General features: G+C 46.1%; 1 protein-coding gene across 1 annotated transcript; it reads right to left on the bottom strand.

Annotated features, from left to right (window-relative positions):
- Nucleotides 1-230: 230 nt before the first annotated feature.
- On the bottom strand, nt 231-20,976 carry Ddx23 (DEAD-box helicase 23). Its single transcript, XM_057792482.1, has 17 exons — nt 20,857-20,976; nt 14,438-14,643; nt 12,225-12,335; nt 7,699-7,792; nt 7,350-7,415; nt 6,747-6,885; nt 6,275-6,408; nt 6,062-6,174; nt 5,696-5,839; nt 5,386-5,611; nt 4,937-5,082; nt 4,236-4,413; nt 3,215-3,457; nt 2,353-2,504; nt 2,068-2,176; nt 1,385-1,559; nt 231-1,061 (listed from the first exon to the last, which is right to left on the bottom strand). Exons 2-17 carry the CDS (start codon nt 14,641-14,643, stop codon nt 838-840), a joined length of 2,460 nt encoding a protein of 819 aa, XP_057648465.1. The 5' UTR covers nt 20,857-20,976; the 3' UTR covers nt 231-837.
- Between the last annotated feature and the right edge of the window lie 1,136 nt (nt 20,977-22,112).

The raw sequence follows: 22,112 nt of genomic DNA on the forward strand, positions 1-22,112 counted from the left end.
TCCAGTGCTGACTCTAACCAGGAGCAGGGGAAGCCAGATCAGGCACGTCCTGCTGCCATGCTCTCCCATCTGCCCCCCAGTGTCGCCTACAGATAAACATGCTAGCTGGGAAACTAGGCCTTTCTTTTAGTGTGGCTGTCTCTCATTTTCTCAGCTAACCCATGTCCAACCAATGCTGTTCTTGCTGACTTCTGTGGTTCCCAGAGAGTAAGTTTAGCCAGACCTAGAGACAACCTTAATATTCATGTATTTATTCTCAGAACATATAAACTTATCTTCTCAGAGAATAGAAAACAAATTTCACTCAGTGACTTAATGATGGACACAGTCAGCTCACCCAGTCCCCATATCTAAAAAAGAGTCCCGGGTTGGGGGGGCGGAGATGCCTAGAGTGCACAGCACCCTGTGGCACAGGGCTGTGCACAGCTCTGAAGGCTCTCAACCTGTTGTCAGAGTGACAGAGTCCAAGGTCCACAATCCTCATGATGCCAGATCCCCTGCGTCAGTTAGGGCAACAACGTACTGCAGTACAGTCACACACGTGCTGAAAGAAGTCACCTCCAGGTGGCAGGTGTTTGTTCAGGCTGGGGGATGGTGCTAGGCAGCTGCCCTGCAACCAGGACAGCAACAAGGCTACAAGGGGCAGAGCTGGATGAAACCTGACGTAATATGCTCCTCCATCTTCCCCATGGTGCCTACCTCACAGGCTCTGGACCAGGGAATCTGATTGTTTCCTAAACCCCATACCCAAGAACGAGAGCCCGGAAAGAGGGATGTGAGGGTTAAAGGACAGGCACGCGCTTCGGAGCACGTTTATCAATGCAGTCAAGTGTTGTGTCAAGCAAAGATGGTCTCTTCCCTGCGCTTCTTGGTGAGGATGGTGCCTGGCTTGTGCTGGGCATCGGGGTGGTTTGCTAGCTCTGGAGGGCAGGACGACACCGGGCTCTCTAGGATAGCTTGCTTCAGTTCATAGAACACAGCCGAGTCCTCTTTGGTGAGGAAGGTGATGGCTACACCACTCTTGCCTGCTCTTCCCGTGCGGCCAATTCGGTGAATGTAATCTGCAGAGCAGAAGGATGTCACTCCAGACCAAGACAGATGTCCTGATGGCTACTCTACCCCACCCAACCTCCATGGGCAAGCAATTCAGCTCCTGCTGTTGACACCTGGTGAAGCCACAGTATTCACCTCTCTGCCTGTCTCCCACTGCTGACTCGTCACATGGCAACACTAAGGGTCAACTAGCCCCCATGAAGTTTCATCTTAGACACTGGGGCCACATCGTCCAGACTAGAACAGTTTTTCAGAGCACCCTGACTCTGAGAGGGAGGATACAAGTGGTCTCTCCTTACCCCGAACTGAAGCCACCTTTGCTGGCACTCACCTTCAATATTTTTGGCCATATCATAGTTGACAACCATAGACACATCTTGAATATCAATACCACGACCAGCCACATCTGTAGCCACCAAAATATCCTTGGCTCCAGCCTTGAGGTTGGACAATGCAAATTCTCGCTGCTCCTGGCCTTTTCCACCATGCAGTGTACAGGCATTGTACTGTTGGAAGACAGAAGAAAAAAGGGAGCAGGAATGAGGACTGGGGGGGCAGAAGGTAGGAGAGAGCACAGGAAGCAAGAAAAGGAGTTGAAGGGAAGCAGGTGAGCTAGAGCAGAAAATGAAGGGAGTAAGGAGTGCTGGGGGGGCGGGGCAGAGCAATCTGCTGAGGTGAGAGCCCAGCAGATGACAGTTCTGAAGGAGAATCCAGGCAAAGTTAAGAATGTCAAGAGCTGAGTGGTGAGGATACCCTCTGCCTCATTAGCAGTTCAAGGGCTGGCCGTCACTACACCATCTCAGACAGCACACACCCCTCTCCAACAGCCCCACCCCATTACATGGAGATCCACAGTTACTTCCTTCTTTCCTCAAACCACACTTTTCTTTTGGCTCTGCTTTGTTAGATGCTGCAGAGATTAAACAGTGAGGAGAGCTGACACTGCCCACCCTGTCCCTAGTGTCAGAGAGCAGCAGCACCAAGGTTAGTCTTTGCTCTGCCTGCCAGACATACCCCCATCTTCTCAAGAGACTTGGCCAAGACGTCACAACCCTTCTTCTGGTTGACAAAAATGATGATGGGTGGATCAAAACCTTGTTCCAAAATTGCCAGCAGCTTTTTCCTGGGGGAAAAGGAAAATGAGATACACAGTACTCCCAACTTTAGTGAAACACTCAACCCCAACAATCAACAAGCTTCAGGGTCCATCAACAGCGAAGCAGCCACCCCACAATGAAAGGAACTGTCAAACAAAAGCCCTCTTTCCACCCAGGTGTCCCAGCTCAGCTGGCCCCATACCTCTTTTCTGATTCTGACATGAGGAAGACCTTTTGTTCCACTCGCTCATGGGGCTTGCCTGCAGAGCCAATGTACACCACAGCAGGTCTCCGAAGATAGCTCCTGGCTAGACGCTCCACCGCTGGGGGCATAGTAGCCGTGAACATGACTGTCTATAAAACAGGAGGTTCATCCTTGGGCCCAGACAGACAGAACTACATACCCCGCTGTCACCACAGACAGCTCATCTCAGGCTGAAGACATTAAATGAGCCCTGCTATAAATCTGATACTTGTCACCCTGGGAAACAATGACCTTTACTTTTTATCTATGGCAAGAAGGACCAGAGGCATTTGCTACAATCTGTGATCCAGATAGCATTGTGATTCCTTACTTTTGTTTAGCTTTTTTGAGACAAGATCTTGATATGTAGATATGACTGATCTGGAATTCACCTTGGGCAATCTTTCTGCCTCTGCCTCCTGAATGCTGAGATTTTAGGTGTGAGCCACCATGCCTGGCACTATTTTTTTTTCTTTTCTACATAGCATGATTCTCTAGGAACAGTTTTCCAGGCTAATCTAAACAGTTCCACCCTTTGGACTTGTGCACCAGGCACCACTAGCATACTGGAAGCATGTGCACTGGGCCCACAGAGGACTGTACACAGGCACCACACATGCTGGAAGCATGTGCACTGGGCCCACAGAGGACTGTACACAGGCACTACACATGCTGGAAGCATGTGCACTGGGCCCACAGAGGACTGTACACAGGCACCACTAGCATGCTGGAAGCATGTGCACTGGGCCCATACTAGGCAAGAAAGGTATGAAAACAGGCTTGGGAACTGGCCCCACTTCTCCCAAGGAAGTTTCCTTACTTGGCGGTATTTATGTTTTCCTGACTCAAAGTTGGCCAACATCTTCTCTGGGTCCTCAGCCTCATCTGTGTCCGGTTTCTGGTTGCTGACAGGCATGTGTTCCAGGATCTTTTGCACATCTGGCTCAAAACCCATGTCAATCATCCTGTCTGCCTCATCCAGAACCACATAGGTACAGCGGCTCAGCACCAGGTAGCGGTTCTCCAGCACATCAATGAGACGTCCTGGGGTGGCGATCACAATCTGGGAGATACGGTGTAATCAAACACAGCCTTAGCAGGCAAATCCCTTCTTTTCTTTCTGCTGTGAACTATCCACCCACTTAGCAACAGACCTTCAATGCTACGGAACTTGAACTCCAACCTCCAGTCAGATTTGGTACTTAAGGTTCCTGAGAACTGACATGAAATCATCTGCTACCTTCCATTTCCTTCAGGAATGAATGGGGCTTCTGAGTAAGACCAGGGTCAGACAGGTAGCATAGGCAAGAAGTTCTTCCTTAGATGGAGAAAGGCTAATACCACACGGAGGGATTACACTGAGACGTCTACACAAGAACACTCTCTTAGACTCCTTGAAGGATCTCTTCATCTATGGTTTTACAAGAGTAATAAGAACACAGGCTTTGGTTATGAACCATTCCCTCTTCCATGTGGCCCACTGACAGCCATGTGTGACTGCAGACAAGTTATTAACCTCGTCTTCACCTAGAAAACAGGGTATAATCTATATCACTACCCACTCTCATATGGCTGTTGTGATGACCATTAATTATTAGCGTTACTAATTAGTATATATTACTATAATTAATTGCACAAGCTTCTGTGAACTCTGAATCCAGTGATCCGAGTTCGTATCTCAGTGGAACCTGCTCTGTGAGGAAGACACCTGGTCAGTCATCCTCGTCAACTCAGACCACGAGACCCAGTCTAAACGGGCTGCCTTGCATGCTTCGGCATTGCCAGGGCATGTTCTGCTTCACTGTCACTGGAATTAATTCATGCTCATTTGAAAAACAAACCTCACAACCCATGCGTAGCCTGAAGCCTTGGTCTTCTCTGGAGATGCCACCAATGACAGCCACCGTGCGGATACCTAGTGGCTTTCCAAATTTGATGGTTTCTTCCTCAATCTGCTGAGCCAACTCACGGGTAGGAGCCAGAATAATGGCGTAAGGGCCCTGGTCTGACTCTTCGATCCTGTGGTAAATGGAGTATCCCACAGTTTCATAAGCTTTGTCTCGTCCAACCACAAGTAGGAGCAAGACAAAGTCATTCTTCAGGGCAGCTATGGGAATGGGCAGGTTCCACTGCAAAAATTGAACTACAAGATAACCAAGTTCTCCAAGGAGCAATCCTTGCTCTTTGATAAGATCTACTTATTTCCTAGTATCCAACCCAGATTAAAGAGCCTCTGACTAAAAATATTTAAAAATTAAAGGTAGCAGTTTGGGGAGGGGGAGACATGCTGAAGGTATCAGAGGTACAACCTTTGCATAACATATATGACGTTCTAGGTTTAATCCCCAGAACTGCACAAAACATGGTGGTTCACATGTAATACCAGCACTAGGTGAGGGTGAAAGCAGGAGGATCAGTTAAGATCCTCTACAAAGGGATCCAGCCCTTTCTCAACAAACAATAAACAAAGCCCCTACTGACTCTTGTTTGCCTCCTCTTTCCTACTCACCAAATCTGCCCAACTGGTAATAGCTGACCATACCTGTCAATCTTGGGAAGTGTGGTGATCCAGACCAGTAACGGGATAAGGAAGGCTGCTGTCTTGCCACTGCCGGTCTCAGCCACACCAATGATGTCACGATTCTGTAGCCCAATAGGAATGGCCTGACGCTGGATAGGTGTTGGCTCCTACAGTGACCCAGAACAAAAGCAATGGGTAGAGAATCACATGACCTGGAACAGTGCTAACACAGTGGGCACACATGCTACTACCATGTACCTGAGACACTAAGGGAAAGGGGACGCAAGGAGAAACACAATCCCTAAAGGCCCGCACTCCCACAGGAGAGTGACCGCACGGTTTGTCTGGTGCCCTGGGACAGAGAAGACACTAGATAGCGAAGGAACAAATTCTCCAGTCCCAACTACATTTATAGTATTAGAATGTAACAGGGAAAGCAGCAGATCTCCTAAGCCAATCTGCTCCTTTACCTTGTAGCCACACTTATCAATGACTTCCAAGATATGTGGGGGCAGAGACGAATCTTTCCAGGACCGGATGGGATTGGGGATCTTGCCACCTTTGGTGGTGATGCTATAGTCTTCACGGAAGATCCTCCAGTCCCTGTCTGTCATCTCATCTAACTTCTTCTGGGACCAATGGCGATCATCCCAGCGTTGCTTGGCTTCCTTCTTACGAAGTTTACGGAGTCTTGCCCTGAAGAGAGACACGATGAAGATTAATACAGTCCTTTCTGTAGAGTCTGGGCTCCATCCAATCACCCTAAACCCAATTACTCACTCCTCTTGCTCCTTTTCTTCCAGGGTTCGCCTCTTTTCCATCAGGTCTCCATAGAAACGTGACTGTTCTCGTTTCTGCTGCTTTAGGTCAATGCCTGCAATGAAGCCTCGCCCCAACAACTGCACCTGGTGCCGTTCTTTGTACCTGGGATGGAGAGATAAGGTAGAAAGGTAGCTATAGGAGGCAAGGGCAGACTGCCAACATGCACCAGGTCTCCACTCCAGCCAGCACCTTGCCGTGCTCAGAAGGCAGGGTGAACGCTAGTCTATACTCTCCTCTTCCTCGTCCACCTCGCTTTCCTGTCAGCAGCCCTTTCTAGGACCATTTAGTGTCCAAGACCCAGCTGGTGGGCACAGAGCTACTCACAGGGGGTTGTAGTCAATGGAAGTGTCTTCAGATGCATCCCACTCAAACACAAACTTTCGGTCGTTGAGATGCCTTGTTCGGCGCCGTTTTTTGATGCCACCAAGATAACGCTCCTACTCAGGAAGAGAACACAAAACCGGTCAGTCCCAAGGCCCAGGCCCAAGACCAGAGCGGCAGATAACTAACGCCTGTTTGTGAGGGCCTAGCCAGCACCTTAATAGCATGCAGCTCCTTGCTCTTATCCTTTTCTTCCCGGATCTTCTGGCGCCCTTCCTCATCCTCGTTCCCATTGGTCTCCCGCTCCATCCTCTCTCTCCGTTCCCGCCGCTCCCGCTCCTGAGGATCTTCTGCAGATCAAAGAAGGAAAAGCTACAAAAGAGCTCAGTGGGAGGAAGAGGTCCTGGAAGGAATCCAGTACAAATGAGGAAAATGAGTGCATAGACGTTAGACAAGGAGATCTAATAGACAGTCCCATAAACTTTCACCACTTTTTTCCTTTTCCAAATTCTGGAACAACAAGTTCCTATCCTCCACCCTCCCCTTTCTTTCTTGCAATGGTTGGGGGTCAAACCCAGGGCCTTACACACAGTAGGCAACTATTCCACCACTGAGCTACAGCTCCAGTCCAAATTTCTACTTCTCCACAATTTCAGCCCATCCTTCCTGCTCAGGATAGAAAACAAACCTAGCATCTTCCTGCCCAAATCCTGGAACTGTTTCCTTTTCTTCCTCTCTTCTTCCAGCATCTTCTGGCGCTCTTCCACTTCCTGCTGCCGCCGCTTCAGAGCTTCAGCTTCCCGCTCTGCTTTGGAGAGGAACTTGGGCTTCAAGACAGATGGGAATGAGTATCAGAGAGCCTGGGGCAGGAACAACCACATCACTGCTACAGAGACCCAAGGAAGCCTCTAGATACTTGCTCAGATATTAAATATTCTGATAAAAATACAGAGGCCTAGGACTCTGCTATGGGCTAAAGCTTTCCCTCATCATAATAAAAAGCAGGAAGGGGGCTGCAGATAGTTGGGGGCCATGGCAAGTTAGTTGCACGCTAAGTAAGGCCTTGTGTTCATGAGAGAACATCAGAGGAAAGACCTCTGGGGAGATGAGCACCAAAGAGAGGACTCTTAGGACAGAAGAGGCAACCACATCTAGAAACGTGGGCCTCAGAAACAATCACTTCTGCCACTGCAGCTGAGACTTCTAACATCCAGCGCTGATGCTGAAGCTGCCCCGTCTGTGGTGCTGTTACGGCAGACGGAACGTATTAATGCAGACCCCAAATTCTTACCTTAGCTTCGGCTTCTTCCTCAGCCTTTTTCTTGGCCAGAAGTTCCTCCAGGGACAGTGGCTGGATCTGAACATAAAACATGGGGACTTGGCTCATAAACATTCTCTCACTTAGCTGGGCGGTGGTGGCACACACCTGTACCCATCCATACCCAGAGGCAGAAGCAGGAGGATCTCTGTGAGTTCAACGTCAGCCTGGTCTACAGAATGAGTTCCAGAACAGCAGAACTACACAGAGAAACCCTGTCTCGAAAATAAAAAAATAAAGAAAGAATTAAAAAAACCAAAACAAACAAACAAAAATGATTCTCTCCCTTGAACTGAAGACAAGACTCACAAGTCTTCTTTACCTTAGGCTTCCTGTCGCTATGTTCATCCTCATCACCCTTCTTAGAGTCTCTGTCTTTCCGAGATTTGAAATCTTTTCCTCGACCAGGAGACAAGCTTTAAAGAAAAAGAGAAAAGTCATAGCTCTCGCACCCTAGCCTATGGATGAGATTTAGGTTGAGCCCCCAAAAGAGTACAGATGTTTTCCTATTACTAAGACTGGCCCATGATCATCCTTCAAGCCCTAATGCTCTCTTAAACAAGGCCTAGTTCCCTGCCTGCTCTGAAATCTAATTATGCCTTATCTTGTCCCCACTTTCTGACTAAGCCCTTCAGGAAAGTGGACCTTCACTACTGTCATCAGAAGTTCTAAACCAGTCAGGGTAGGGGGTGCACGCCTTTAATCCCAGCACTCAGGTGGCAGAGGCACTTTGAGGCCAGCCTGGTCTACATAGTTTCAAGACAGTCAAAACCACATAGGGGGACTTTGTCCTAGAAAATGAGTCACACCCATGAAGTCTCACCAACATGATGTGTACTGTGAACTGAACAAGGACAATAGACATGCTAACATGGATGGGAAGCCTGGCCTCAACGCTACACAAAGAACTACGGGCAATTCAGCAATACTGGGATCAAGAGAATAGTGTTCTCCAGGAAAGAACACACCAATTGTTTCTCCAATACCAAGTGACCAGCCCTGAAAACATACACACAAGTAACATTACTTGTGCTGAGCAGATGTACTTATATATTTTGAAATACACATACATACACGTATGTAACGATAATTACATGGAAATGGAGCATGAGGTCACGTATTTGAAAGTGAAAAAGGTTATATGGAAGGGTTTAGAGAGAGAAAAAAAGGGAGATGATATAACTATAGTATAATCTCAAACTATAAAAGAAATAATTTTTTTAAAATTTAAGATAAGAAAAAATCTTTTAGATTTTAGACAGGTATAATGGCCCATCTCTTTAGCACTCAAGGTGACAGGCAGGACTGAGACAAGTCTGAGATCACCCTGGCTACCAAGTGAGACCCAACATAAAAAATGACAGCAACAATAAAACCAGCAGGGCAGTGGTGGCGCGTCTTTAATCCCAGTGCTTGGGAAGCAGAGGCAGGTGGATCTCTGAGTTCAAGGCCAGCCTGATCTACAAAGTGAGTTCCAGGACAGCCAGGGCTACAGGGAGAAACCCTGGCTTGGCAAAAAAAAAAAAAAAAAAAAATCAAAAATCCCAAACATTAGTTGCACATTGAAAAAAAAAATTACCTTCAACTATAATAGTGAACTGAGCACATGTGGCTGGGCTCCCACAGCTGGGGAGAGACAGCTTACACCTTGGCTCATCTTCCCCTGAGCACTATTCCCATCTCATGTCCTTCACACTTGCTGAATGTTACCTTCTAAGGAACAAAAGCACCCTACAGTCTCTGTAACACCTGTCCTTTCCCTTTAACCTACACACCACACCTGCTAAGAATTCTATAGAAAAGTGCTATATTACTTCCTGGGAACCTATCCCTCTCTCACTCAATTCTTCTTCCTCTCTCCTTCCTCTTTCTTTCTTTCTTTCTTTCTTTCTTTCTTTCTTTCTTTCTTTCTTTCTTTCTTTCTAAAGCAGGCTTTCTTTCTTTTTTTTTTTAAATATTTATTTATTTATTATGTATACAATATTCTGTCTGTGTGTATGCCTGCAGGCCAGAGAAGGCACCAGACCCCATTACAGATGGTTGTGAGCCACCATGTGGTTGCTGGGAATTGAACTCAGGACCTTTGGAAGAGCAGGCAATGCTCTTAACCTCTGAGCCATCTCTCCAGCCCCTAAAGCAGGCTTTCTTGTAGCCCTGGCTGGCCTGGTACTAGCTTTGTAAACCAGGCTAGCTCAAACTCAGAGGTCTCTCAAGTGCTGGAACTAAAGGCATGCGCCACCACACCCGGTACTTTTTCTTTTTTTTTTTTTTTTTTTCTGAGACAGGATTTATCTGTTTAGTCCTGGCTGTCCTGGAACTTGATTTGTAGACCGGGCTGACCTCAAACTAACAGAGATCCACCTGCCTCTGCCTCCTGCTGGGATTAAAAGTGTGTGCCACCAGGCCTGGCCCTTTTACATTTTTTATTGCCACATTTTGTGTACTCACACATGTGTGCGTGTGCACCTACACATTTGTACAAGGTCTGAGGACAACTGGTAGAAGTCAGTTCTCTCCTTTCACTCTGAGAGTCCTGGGGATCAAACTCAGGTCGTCAGACTTGTTGGTCAGTAAGTGCTTTAACCCACTGAACCATCTTGCCTGTCCTCAGGAGCTTTTGCAGCACCCACATGGTGGCTCACAACCATCCTTCACTCCAGTCTCAGGGATCCAATGCCCTCCTCTCCTCTCACTTCAGGGGACACCAGGCATACATTGGTGTATACATACACACACACACACACACACACACACACAAAATAAATAAATCTAAATTTTTAAAATTAAGAATCTATTTCTATTTTTAATTATGTGCATGTGTCTGCGGGGGTGTGCAGGTGAGTGCAGGTGCTCACTGAGGTCAGATGCACTGGGTCCTAAGGGGCTGTAGCTATAGCTACAGGCAGTTGTGAATCACCTGATTTGGGTGCTGGGAACTGAACATGGGTCTTCTGCAAGAGTAGTGAGTACTCTTAACTACAGAGGCATCTCCCCAGCCAAAATTAAAAATTTATTTATTTATTTATTTTGGTTTTTCGAGACAGGGTTTCTCTGTGGCTTTGGAGCCTGTCCTGGAACTAGCTCTTGTAGACCAGGCTGGTCTCAAACTCACAGAGATCCGCCTGCCTCTGCCTCCCGAGTGCTGGGATTAAAGGCGTGCGCCACCATCGCCTGGCCCAAATTAAAAATTTTTAAATATATTCTATTAAATTTATTTGTATAGCCTAGATAAACAATTGAATGGTATAATAGAGTTATAGGAATGTTTGATTAATTGGTAAGATTTTCAAATTAATTTATAAATTCCAAGAATACTCTGAACTTCAAAATGTGACCTTAACTATTTTACTTTCTGCTTTTCGTTTTGGGTGTGTGTGTGTGTGTGTGTGTGTGTGTGTGTGTGTGTGATCAATATGTGCACAGAGGCCACAGGAAGAAGAGCCCCAATTTCCATCTTTCAGTTTTATAGCTAGAACATCATGTTATAACCTCTTTTTGTTTTCTTTCCTCTTTGTTTTGTTTGTTGAGAAAGGGCTTCTCTGAGTAGCCCTTGCTGTTCTAGAAGTTGCTCTGTAGACCAGGCTGTCTCTGCCTCCTCATGCTCTACCACTGCCTGGCAGCACTGACTTTCATTTTGGGTCTGGGATCTGAACTCAGGCCCTTGTGCTCTTACCATTGAACATCCCTACCCCCACTTAATTTTTTTTCTTTTTTTACTTTTATTTGTGTTTATTTTATGCTAAATGATCCCTGTGCCATAAGACTTTGTTTCCTCCGTTTCTTCTGGGATATCTTTTCTTCTTGTTTAGCTGCTTCTTCTTCTGGCTTGAGAAACAGTTTGTTCCTATTCCATGAGAATCATTTTAATGTTGAGGGAAGCTCACATGAATTAACCCAACCTTGAACTCTGGGAGGGCACCGGCGACCTTAGTGCTCCACGGCTGTGGGAGGGCACTGTGGGAGGGCACCCCACGCCTTAGTGCTCCATTCATCTGCTGTTCAGGGACTGGAAGCCTGAGCTTCAGCACTGCTCCATATTTTTAAGCACGTGCAGCAAAATTCAGCATGGTTTTAGGGGTGCCAGCCCCACTGTTTGTCTTGGGAATACCTATGGACTCCATCGTTATACTGCTGGGACGGCACAATTTAGAGTGAATCCGCCAGATACCTGGTGGCTTTTTAGATATGCATACCCTTGATGGCATGGGCAATTACACAGGTGTGCTTAAAGTAAACGTGAAGATTTGAACTCCTTGATTTACTTCATTCTGTAGGGTTTTCGGGGTCAGGAGAGTAGTTAATCGTTTCCACAGGTCACAGACCACTTAAAGGAAGAGCCATTTTACTTTCCAAAAAAGATATATGCTGAGCTGAACACAGTGGCTCACACCTGCAATCCCAACACAGGCAGAGGCAGGAGGAGCAAGAGTTCAAGGTTATCCATTACTAGATAGTAAGTTCAAGGCAAGCCTGGTTCCTAGGGTGGGAACTTACAGGCCACCCAGGGCTGCGTAAGAAGACACTAATTAGATAGAGAAACATCGGGCTGGAGAGATGGCTCAGAGGTTAAGAGCACTGGCTGCTCTTCCAGAGGTCCTGAGTTCAATTCCCAGCACCTACATGGCAGCTCACAACTGTCTGTAACTCCAGTTCCAGGGCATCTGACTCTCACATCAATGAACATAAAATAATAATTAAGTATATAAACAAATAAATAGAAAATAACACACTTTCTTAGGAAGTACATTCTGTGGAAACTACCAATAGAATCTACTTTTCCCATGAAGCTGAGCCACTGAGCAGCAAAGGTGAAGCACAGCATAGCCTAAAGCCCACACTCACTGTTACCTGGATCTTTTGCGGTCCTTGTCCCTCCTGTGTCCATCCTTGTCTCTGTCCCGCTCCTTCTTAATCCGATCCCGTTCTTTATCTCGCTCTCGTTCTTTGTGTCGTCGTTCTCTGGAAGACAAAACATTTAAGAAATCACTTGCTACTTCTAGAATTTCTTCCTTCATTGAGGTCCTGAGAAGGTTCCCACGCTTTCTCCTCAAAGTAGTGTTTAATAAACTGGAAAATGTATTTCTCAGGGAAATTCTAGTAAGATCTGTGTGTGTGGTGTGTATGGGGGTGTAGATACATGTACCCTTGTGTACACGTGTGCAGGCTGGAGCTGACATCAAATGTTTTCTACCACACTCCATTTTATTTGTGTCACCTGTGTGCACGCCGTATGTGTGCACGGAGTATGTGTGCATGGTGTATGTGTGCATGGTGAATGCATGGAGGTGTGCAAACGCCCAGGCATGTGAATGCAGGACATCAGATGTCCTCCTCCTCAGCTTTCGGCCTTATACAAGGTCCCTCTGATGACAATACTTGGTTGTCAACCTGACTACATCTGGAACTAAAACCCAAAAATGAAGGGCGCACCCGTGAGGGAGTTTTGCTTAATTTGAAGTAGGAAGATCTAATTCTAATCCAAATCTTTGAGGTAGGAAGATCTAATCTGGCCACACCTTCTGCTGGAAGTCTATATAAGGACAAGGAAGAAGGAAGCTTTTGTTCTTTGTTTGCTTCCCTCGACTTGCTAACAAATCAACAAGTCCGTTCCTTCACTGGTGTTAGAGCCTACATCTTCAGGATTCCAGTGTCTACTCAAGACCAGCTGGGACATACACCCTTGTGGACTGAGAACTACTGGATTCTCGGACTTTCCATTCACAGCCAGCCATTGTTGGATTAGCTGAACCACAATCTGTAAGTCATTCTAGTAACCCCTGTTTCTCTATACATAAGGAGGTATACTCTGCAAGTTCTGTCACTCAGAGAACCCTGACTACTAGTCTCATTGGACTGAAACCCTGTCATTTTGGCTAGGTTGACTGACCAGTGAGCTGGTGGTATCTGCCTGTCCCAGAGATTACAGGCACCCCTAGCTTCTTACTTCGGTGCTGGGGATTTGAACTCAGGCCCTGATGCTTACACTGAGTCATCTCCCCAGTCCTTCTACTTTAAAAAGAAAAAGTTATTTTATTTATGTGTTCTCATGCATGGATGTTCATGTGCCACATGTGTGCCTGATGCCCAAGGAGGCCAGAAGAGGATATCAGATCCCCTTGTACCATAGTTACAGACAGTTATGAGCCATCATGTGGGTGTTAGGAATCCTAGAAATAGAACTTGGGTCCTCTGGAAGAGTAGCCAGTGTCCTTAGCCACTGAGCCATCTCCCTCATCTTTTTTTTTTTTTTCCTTTTTTTCTTTTCTTAAAAAACCAGGATCCCGGGGCTGGAGAGATGGCTCAGAGGTTAAGAGCATTGCCTGCTCTTCCAAAGGCCCTGAGTTCAATTCCCAGCAACCACATGGTGGCTGACAACCATCTGTAATGGGGTCTGGTGCCCTCTCCTGTCATGTAGGCATACACACAGACAGAATATTGTATACATAATAAATAAATTAATTAATTAAAAAAAAAAAAAAAAAAAAAAACGGGATCCCTCCCTGAACCTGGAACTTACCGATTGGCTAGGCTGGCTGGCCAAGCAGGCATGCCCTACTACAGTAGGCATTACAGGTGCACGCTCCCACACGTGGATCTTACATGTGTACTCAGGATCCCAACCGAGGTCCTCATGCTTGCACAGCAAGCACTTTACCCAGACCTTGGCCTGCACCTGAACAGTGCACAGTTCCTCATCCTGAAGGATCTCCCAGAGCTCTGTTATAGGGCAACTTAGTGCAAGCAGATCAGGAACTGTGAGAACAGCTGAGCCATCTTCCTTACCACCTGGATCTTTACCTTATAAGCTCACTTTTAACCTTGCAGAACTAGTCACTCAGCTGGGTGTCTGGGGCAGAGGAACACCCTACATTTTGATCCACCTGGACTACACAGTGACACCACACTTCAGAAAACCAAAGGGAAAAGAAAAGAGAAAGCTGAGAGTACTTGCAGGTCCACCTGGGACAAGGGAGGGCTAGTACAGGAAACGCGGTTGCTTAATGCTGAAGGCATCAATGCTCTCCCTCTTCTTGTGTGAAAGACATGCAAAGTCACTTTACCTCTCTGCAGACTTGGAACGGGACCGAGAGCGAGAACGGCTACCTCCTCGCCGCCTATCCCGTGACCGATGCCGCTTTCTATCTTTAGATGGGGAGGACTTCCGGTCCCGGTCTCTATCTCGCTCTCTATCAGGAGTCCGTGATCGCTTCCTTTCCTCCTTGGGTGATGCGTCTCGGTCCTTTTTGTCAACCAGTTCTCCTGCCATCTGTGTGGGAAACACAAGTACTTACTACGCACAGTTCAGTAATCTCAAAACATTAGTATACCGACTTCATAGATGAGAAAACTGAGGCATAGGTACATATACTAATTGCTTGAGGTAACCCAAATTCTAGATAGCAAACACCTAGTAGTATGACTTGAAAAGCCCATTCTTATGCTGGGAGGGGTGGCACATGCCTTTAATACCAGCGCTCAGGAGGCAGAGGCAGGAGGATCTCTGTGAGTTTGAGGTCAGTGTAATCTACAGAGTGAATTCCAGCACAGCCAGGACAACACAGAGAAACCTTGTCTTGAAAAACAAACAAAAAAGCCCACTCTTGGGGGCTGGAGAGATGGCTCAGAGGTTAAGAGCATTGCCTGCTCTTCCAAAGGTCCTGAGTTCAATTCCCAGCAACCACATGGTGGCTCACAACCATCTGTAGTGAGGTTTGGCCTGCAGACATACACACAGACAGAATATTATACACATAATAAATAAATATCTAAAAAAAAAAAAAAAGCCCACTCTTATTCATTACACTATACTGTCTCCTTGTGATTTCTTTTCATATATTCACTTATTTGCTTGTGGAGACAGGATCTCACTTTATAGCACAGGCTGGCCTTTAACCTGTGGTGATTTTCCTGTCTCAGTTTCCCAAGTGCTAGGATTCTAGGTCACCACACCTGGGTGCATATTCACTTCTAAATATATACAATGGGGATACCATGGTTTTGTAACTAAACTACAAAGAATTATTATTAAAAAGATGTGTGAGCCGGGCGGTGGTGGCGCACGCCTTTAATCCCAGCACTTGGGAGGCAGAGGCAGGCGGATCTCTGTGAGTTCGAGGCCAGCCTGGTCTAGAAGAGCTAGTTCCAGGACAGGAACCAAAAAGCTACAGAGAAACCCTGTCTCGAAAAATCAAAAAAAAAAAAAAAAAAAAAAAAAGATGTGTGAAAAGTCAATTGTGTTAGCTTATACCTGCAATCCCAACACTTTGAAAGCTGACGCAGGAGGAATAACCACAAATTCAAGACCAGCGTGGGCTAAGTAGTGAGTTCTAGGACAGCCTGGGCTACTGTCTGGGGTATGTGTGTGAAGAGGAAGAGTTAGTAAACACCACTTATTTCTAGTTCTAGGTGTCTCTCAGATATACTAACCCACCATGATCAGAAATTTTCTTGGGCTAGCAAGATAGCTGGGAACGGGGGTAGGGGCAGTGGGGGTCTGGGGTAGGGTTGCCTGCTGCCACATCTCCAAGCCTGATGACCTGAGTTTGATCCGTGGAACCCACATGATGGAAAGAGAACCAACCCCTAGCAAGCTGTCCTCTGACCTCCACACATACTCTATGGCATGCACATCCCCTTTTCAATCCTCCCCTGCACCTATCTTTTACACACACAACACACAAAATAAAATAAATGTGAAGTGTCAAAGATTTTTAAATAAAATAAAATAATGATACCCGCTGTCAACCTCTGACCCTCACACACACCTGCACACACTGAAGGAAGAGGAGGAGGCAGCAGCAGCTCTAGTTACCAATGGGAAATGTGGTGAAGGGTGCACAGGAACTCTAAGAACATTTTTTCCCAACTTCCTAGGAAACTGGAATTATTTCAGTATAGAACATTAAGTAACAAAAAGTGTCCTAACTAGAAGTCATAGAAGTATTGCTTGAGACAGGTGGATCTCTGTGAGTTCCAGGTCTGCCTTGTCTACAAGAGCTAGTTCCAGGACTATTATGTAGCTAAGACTGTTACACAGAGAAACCCTGTCTCAAGAAACAAAAACAAAAACAAAACAAACAAAAAAAGCCAGGCAGTGGTGGCACACACCTTAATCCCAGCACACAGGGAGACAGAGGCAGGTGGATTTCAGTGAGTTCAAGGTCAGCCTGGCCTACAGAGCAAGTTCCAGGACAGCAAAGGCTATACAGAGAAACCCCGTCTTCTTTTGTTTTGTTTTTGTTGTTTTCGAGACAGGGTTTCTCTGTGGCTTTGCAGCTTGTCCTGGAACTAGCTCTTGTAGACCAGGCTGGTCTTGAATTCACAGAGATTCGCCTGCCTCTGCCTCCTGAGTGCTAGGATTAAAGGTGTGCACCTGGCAAAAAAGAAAGGAAGGAAGGAAGGAAGGAAGGAAGGAAGGAAGGAAGGAAGGAAGGAAGAAAGAAAGAAAGAAAGAAAGAAAGAAAGAAAGAAAGAAAGAAAGAAAAGGAAAAAAGTGCTGCCAGCCATTCTCTCCTCAGACCCTCACAGCCTGGGGGCTGTCTGTCTACCCTCCTCCTAGTACCCACCACCTGGGGGACACTGCACAGCACAGCACAGCACAGCACACTGCACGGTTCTCGACTAGAAAACTAATTCAGCTAGGAGTTAAAGAGGCTTGCAAGTCTGAAACTGCCTCGATTCCATTATCATCCCTATGATGTGGGCACGTTATCTTAGGAGTTTATTTTATTCCCGAATGACTCAGCTGGAGTATCAGTGTCCTAAGCATTTTGTTAGAATCCTCCTTCCCCAGCCAGGAACTGCCATATGCTTAGGAAGGGAAATGTTAAGGATGAGAAACCAAAATGAACAAACAGCACTTTCTAAAGGTGAAGACAACCTATTTTTACCTCATAATTGACTAAATAAAATGATGGAATATCCAAATCAGTACATCATACATTTCCCAGTATGTCTCTCTCCTACTTACTGCCCTGAGAAAACAACCCATATAGTGAGTTCTTTTTTCTATAAAGCATCCTGGCCCTTGTTCATTCCTTTTTAGTTGATTGATTTTGTTGTTGCTGTTGTTTTCGTTTTAGGGCAGGGCCTTTCTATGTAGTCCTGGCTTGGAATTCACTACGTAGACCAGGATGGCCTCTAATTCACAGAGAACTACCTGCTTTTAATCCCAAATGCTGGGATTAAAAGTGCACCCCACCATGCCTGTCCTCATTTTTTCAGCAAGTGTGTACTGAGCATCCACTAGTGTCAGAAGATGCTCTGGGTCCTGGGGAGGAGACAGTAAACAGTCTCTAAGTTCATACAGTGGAGCACATTATTTCAAATACTCAGAATGAACACCAAAAAGATAACAAAACAAGGTAATATGAGATAGAGATATGAACAAGAGAATGCTCAGGGAAGAATTCTTAGCATGACATTCACAATGAGATTGATGATAGAAGAAACAGCCCTGAAGAGATCAGGAAAAATAGCCTACAGACAGCACCAAGGCAAGGGGGAATAACAGTTTAACATGTCTTGACACTTTCAAGAGACTGCAGCTAAGTGGGTACTGACCCAAAGGGAAGCTAATTCCAGATGAGGTCAGTGTGAGGTCCACAAGATGGCTCAGGGGGGGAAACATGCCTGCTGCCAAGCCTGACCATCTGAGTTTGATCCCTGGGACCTACAGGACAGAACGAGAACTGATTTCCACATGCTCTGGCCTATACATGTTGTGGCACACACTCCTCCTACACCACAAAATAAAATAAATACACAAATGATTTTTCAAAAGATAAGATGGGGTTGGAAGATGACTCAGTGGTTAAAAGCACTGGTTGCTCTATCAGAGGTCCTGGGTTTGGTCCCCAGAATTCACATGGTGGCTCACAACCACCTGTAACTCCAGGCAATCTAACACCCGTTTTGACCTCCTCAGGTACCAGGAACTCAAGTGGTACACAGATATAGATGAACACAAAGCACCCATACATACATTAAAAAAAGTGAGATCGGTGAGTGGAAGTCAAATCATGAAACCGCTGAAAACCAGGGCAAAGGCACTGGATTCCAATAACTTAAAACCAATGGGAACGCTCAGATGGCTTTAAACAGAGTATAAAACGCAATACTCTAAGAATTCCTCCAGAACTCAGCATGCTACTGCAATACAGTGAATCCTGTGGACCCATCAGCATCCACAGATTCAACCAACCGTGGGTCAAAATTATTCCAGAAAATTCTACACTGAACTTGCAGAGGCTTGCTCTAGGGATGTAAACAGAGACGGACATACTTTGGAAGCAGAGCTGACAAGACTTACTGATAAAGAGACACAGACAGTGCTTGGGGCTGGGGAAACAGTTCAGCCGGTAGAAGTGTTTGCTGTACATGCTTAAATTTCCAGTCTCCACGTTAAAGCTAGGCATGGTTAAACATGCCTGTAACCCAGGACTACCAGAAGGTGGAGGCAGGTCATCCCAGGTTCAATGGAAGACCCTGTCTCAAGGGAATGAGGGGATGGAGAAGGACACCCAGTGTCCTTCCCTGCCACCCTCACCCCAACACATATGCACTCACCACTCACACACAATTAACACAAACAACTTCTTCTGCAAACTCTGCTTGATGATAAAATAAATATATTATTGTCAAAGTTTGGGGAGGGGTGAGATAGTGAGAAGACATTTCCGAAATATATGGTTTGAGCAACCTACTGTTTTTTGTTGCCATTAGTGAAGCAACCAGAGAAAACTAGGGAAGGAACAGAACAAAAGAGCTATTCTTGCCAGTTTGTGCGATATCAGTGAAGCAACCACAGAGAGACTCTAGAAAGCAGACAGAAGGAGAAACCGGGAACCCAAAAGAGACATGGAAAGAGAAAAATACGAGTCACCACTACAGAGACAGCTGCTAGGTCACTGTGTCTTAATGTCATCTAAGCAGGCAGCAGGGTAAAGAAAAAGCAGAAGGGGAGATCCACAGTCCAGCTCTGGCACACTCTAACACTGAAAAGTGCCAAGAAGAAACCAGAAAAAAGCAGCAGCAGCAATGGGGGTAGGGTGTAAAACTGTAACAGTGCAGAAGCCAAACACCAGAGAGAGAGAGAGAGAGAGAGAGAGAGAGAGAGAAGAGTCAACAAAGATTTGGAGGTGTGGGATGACGTCACCACAGCTGTTTCAACAGTAGGAAAGGGGAAGAATACAAACCCGTGAAAGAGAACTACAACTAACAATAAAAAGCAAAATAAACTGTTAGGGGGCCAGGGCAAAGACACCTGAATTTCATCTTAATCTCAATGGGAACACTTGAAGAGCTTAAACAGAGTAGGTTACAGCCAAAGATTACATTAGAGAAGAATTACTGTGGTGACATACAAGGAAGTGTGTGTGTGTGTGGTTTTTCAAGACAGTTTCTTTGTGTAGCCCTGGCTGTCCTAGAACTCACTCTGTAGAACAGGCTGGCCTCAAACCCAAGAGATCCACCTGCCTCTGCCTCCCAAGTGCTGGAATTAAAGGCGTGTGCCACCACCACCACTCACCTAAAAATATTACTTTTCTTTCTCATTCATATATATATATGAATAATATATATTAATATGTAATATATGTGAATAATATATATATATATGAATACTGCTAAGTAGTCCACAACTGTAATCTTAGCACTAGGAAGGAGAAGTCAGGACTCAAAGGCAAGTTCAAAGACAGGACAGACTAAGCTGCACTTTGAGTTCAAGGCCAACTTAAACTACAAGAGACCCTGACTGCAAAACCAAAAATGTAAATATTGGCAATAATGATTACAGAACACCCTGGCTGTGCTTCCCAGGTCTGTTGTAGGGCAAAGACAAATTATTTTCATTTAATTGTTCATCAAGAGCTACTATATGCAAGATTCGGTTCTAGGCCCTGTGGAAGTTACAAAATAAAATTCTGAGCACAGGAAGCAGCAGAAGGTACGAGACACGCCAAGATGAAGAACGCTCAGACAAGTAGCAGTTTCTTTCCATTCGTAAAGATGATATAGAAGGATCCACGGAAGAAGTGGCTCCTGTGCTTTTTAAAGCACGGGTAGAATTTGAAGACGTGTAACTGTGGGTGAGGGTTAAAACTAATATCCGGCAAAAGCAGTAATACTGGCGATGCCGAAGCGGGAAAGCACAGCCTGGTTTCTGAAGTACATCAGAGTTCCAGTCTGGCTGAAGTAAGGGAACAAGGATAAAGTCAGACTGAGGTATAGCAAGCGCAATGTCCATGGACCAAAGTCTGGGCTCATAACATTGTCCTGGAGGTGGCCTGTGCCCCAGGCAGTCACCACTGCTCCCGGGGCCCGCGCCCCTTGACTCCAGCCCGCCAGAGCTTCCCGGGCTCGTGCCTCTTCCCTGAGGCGTTCTTCCCCGTCCGGTCCCAGAAGCGGAGGCCACAGCTATCTCCCCGCTCTCGCCCACTCTCCAAATTCGTGGGAGCCGCCTCCACTGCCCCAGACTCACCACCCCGCGCCTGAACCGCCTAACGCGGCCTTAACGTCGCCAAGCAGTCGCCATCTTTCGCGTTTCCTGATCGCGGAGGAGCACCCTGGCCGCGCAGGTAGCCGGGAAGGCGAGTTCCTGGGCCTGCACTGCGCGAATAGACAAATGGGCTCCAAAACTACCAATCCCTGAATGCACGGCGCGAGGGCCTGGCGGGCCGCAAGGTCTTCTGGGTAGTGTGGTTCACCGAAGGTTCGGCTTCTGTGGGAGAAAGAATAAGTGTTGTCTTCCCACCTGCAAGGCTCTCCCGTGGCTCAGTCTCTCTGGAATCTTCTAGTAGACTCTACTGCAGTTAATCTCAGTCACAGCTGGCATCTTACAGCGAGGAGATTTTTACGGCAACAAATAATTTACTGCTTTTGAAAAAGTTTTTATAAAAATCGTGAGAGAGATTATTGCCTCCCTTTTAAAGTTGGATGAACTGAATTAGTTTAGTTAACTGGAGCAGCCTAATATTGAGGTAGTACAGTTTACACGGTACTCCAATCGTAGGAAGGTATTTTAGTAACCTTGAACCCCCAGTAGGGTGAATGCCTCACGTCCCCCTCCAGTAAATAAGCTAACATTCCAAAGGCTTCCCCGGAAGGACTTTCTCCTAAACGCTTACTGTTGACTCAACATTCCAGATGGGATCCTGGTTTCCTCGTTTTCTTGTTCTTTAAGATCTGCCCACTTAGGCTACTTGTTATTGTTGGTTTCTTCCTCCAGGTTCTCCCCATATCAGCCCCCCGAATTTTTCTTCTAGTCATATACCCACTTTCTTTCTCTTTAATCCAAACCGCAGCATCAGCACCCAGCAAAACAAAATGAAAATTGTAACGGTCGAGAGTAATTGGGGTACGCAGCACTTCCCTTCAGGACGTGTTCCCATCATCAGCTTTGTCTTAAGCCCAGAGTTATTGGTCTAGTCTTTATCTCTTTTTATTTTTATTTCATGTGCATTGGTGTTTTGCCTGCATGTATACCTGTGTGAGGGTGTCAGATCCCCTGGAACTGGAGTTACAAACGGTTGTGAGCTGCCATGTGGATGCTGGGCATTGAACTTGGGTCCTCTGGGAAAAAAAAAAAAAAAAAACACTTATCTTAGCCACTGAGACATCTATCTCTCCAATCTCCTGTCTGGTTTTCACTCCATGTAGTCTTTCTGTTCTCAAACAGGGTCTCAGAATAGACCCCAGTCCAAAATCTCAGCTTCTCAGACAGGGGCTCAGTGTTGT

The sequence above is a fragment of the Chionomys nivalis genome, chromosome 17, assembly GCF_950005125.1.
Source record: "Chionomys nivalis chromosome 17, mChiNiv1.1, whole genome shotgun sequence".
NCBI lineage: Eukaryota > Metazoa > Chordata > Mammalia > Rodentia > Cricetidae > Chionomys > Chionomys nivalis.

What these genes read in the sequence shown, in the direction of transcription:
- Ddx23 (XM_057792482.1), bottom strand. Translation starts at nt 14,643, where the DNA reads ATGGCAGGAGAACTGGTTGACAAAAAGGACCGAGACGCATCACCCAAG. An exon ending in AGGAGCTGCATGCTATTAAG is followed by an intron (nt 6,175 to 6,274) that starts GTGCTGGCTAGG and finishes CTTCCTGAGTAG; the next exon opens with GAGCGTTATCTTGGTGGCAT. An exon ending in GAAGAAAAGGAGCAAGAGGA is followed by an intron (nt 5,612 to 5,695) that starts GTGAGTAATTGG and finishes GTCTCTCTTCAG; the next exon opens with GGCAAGACTCCGTAAACTTC.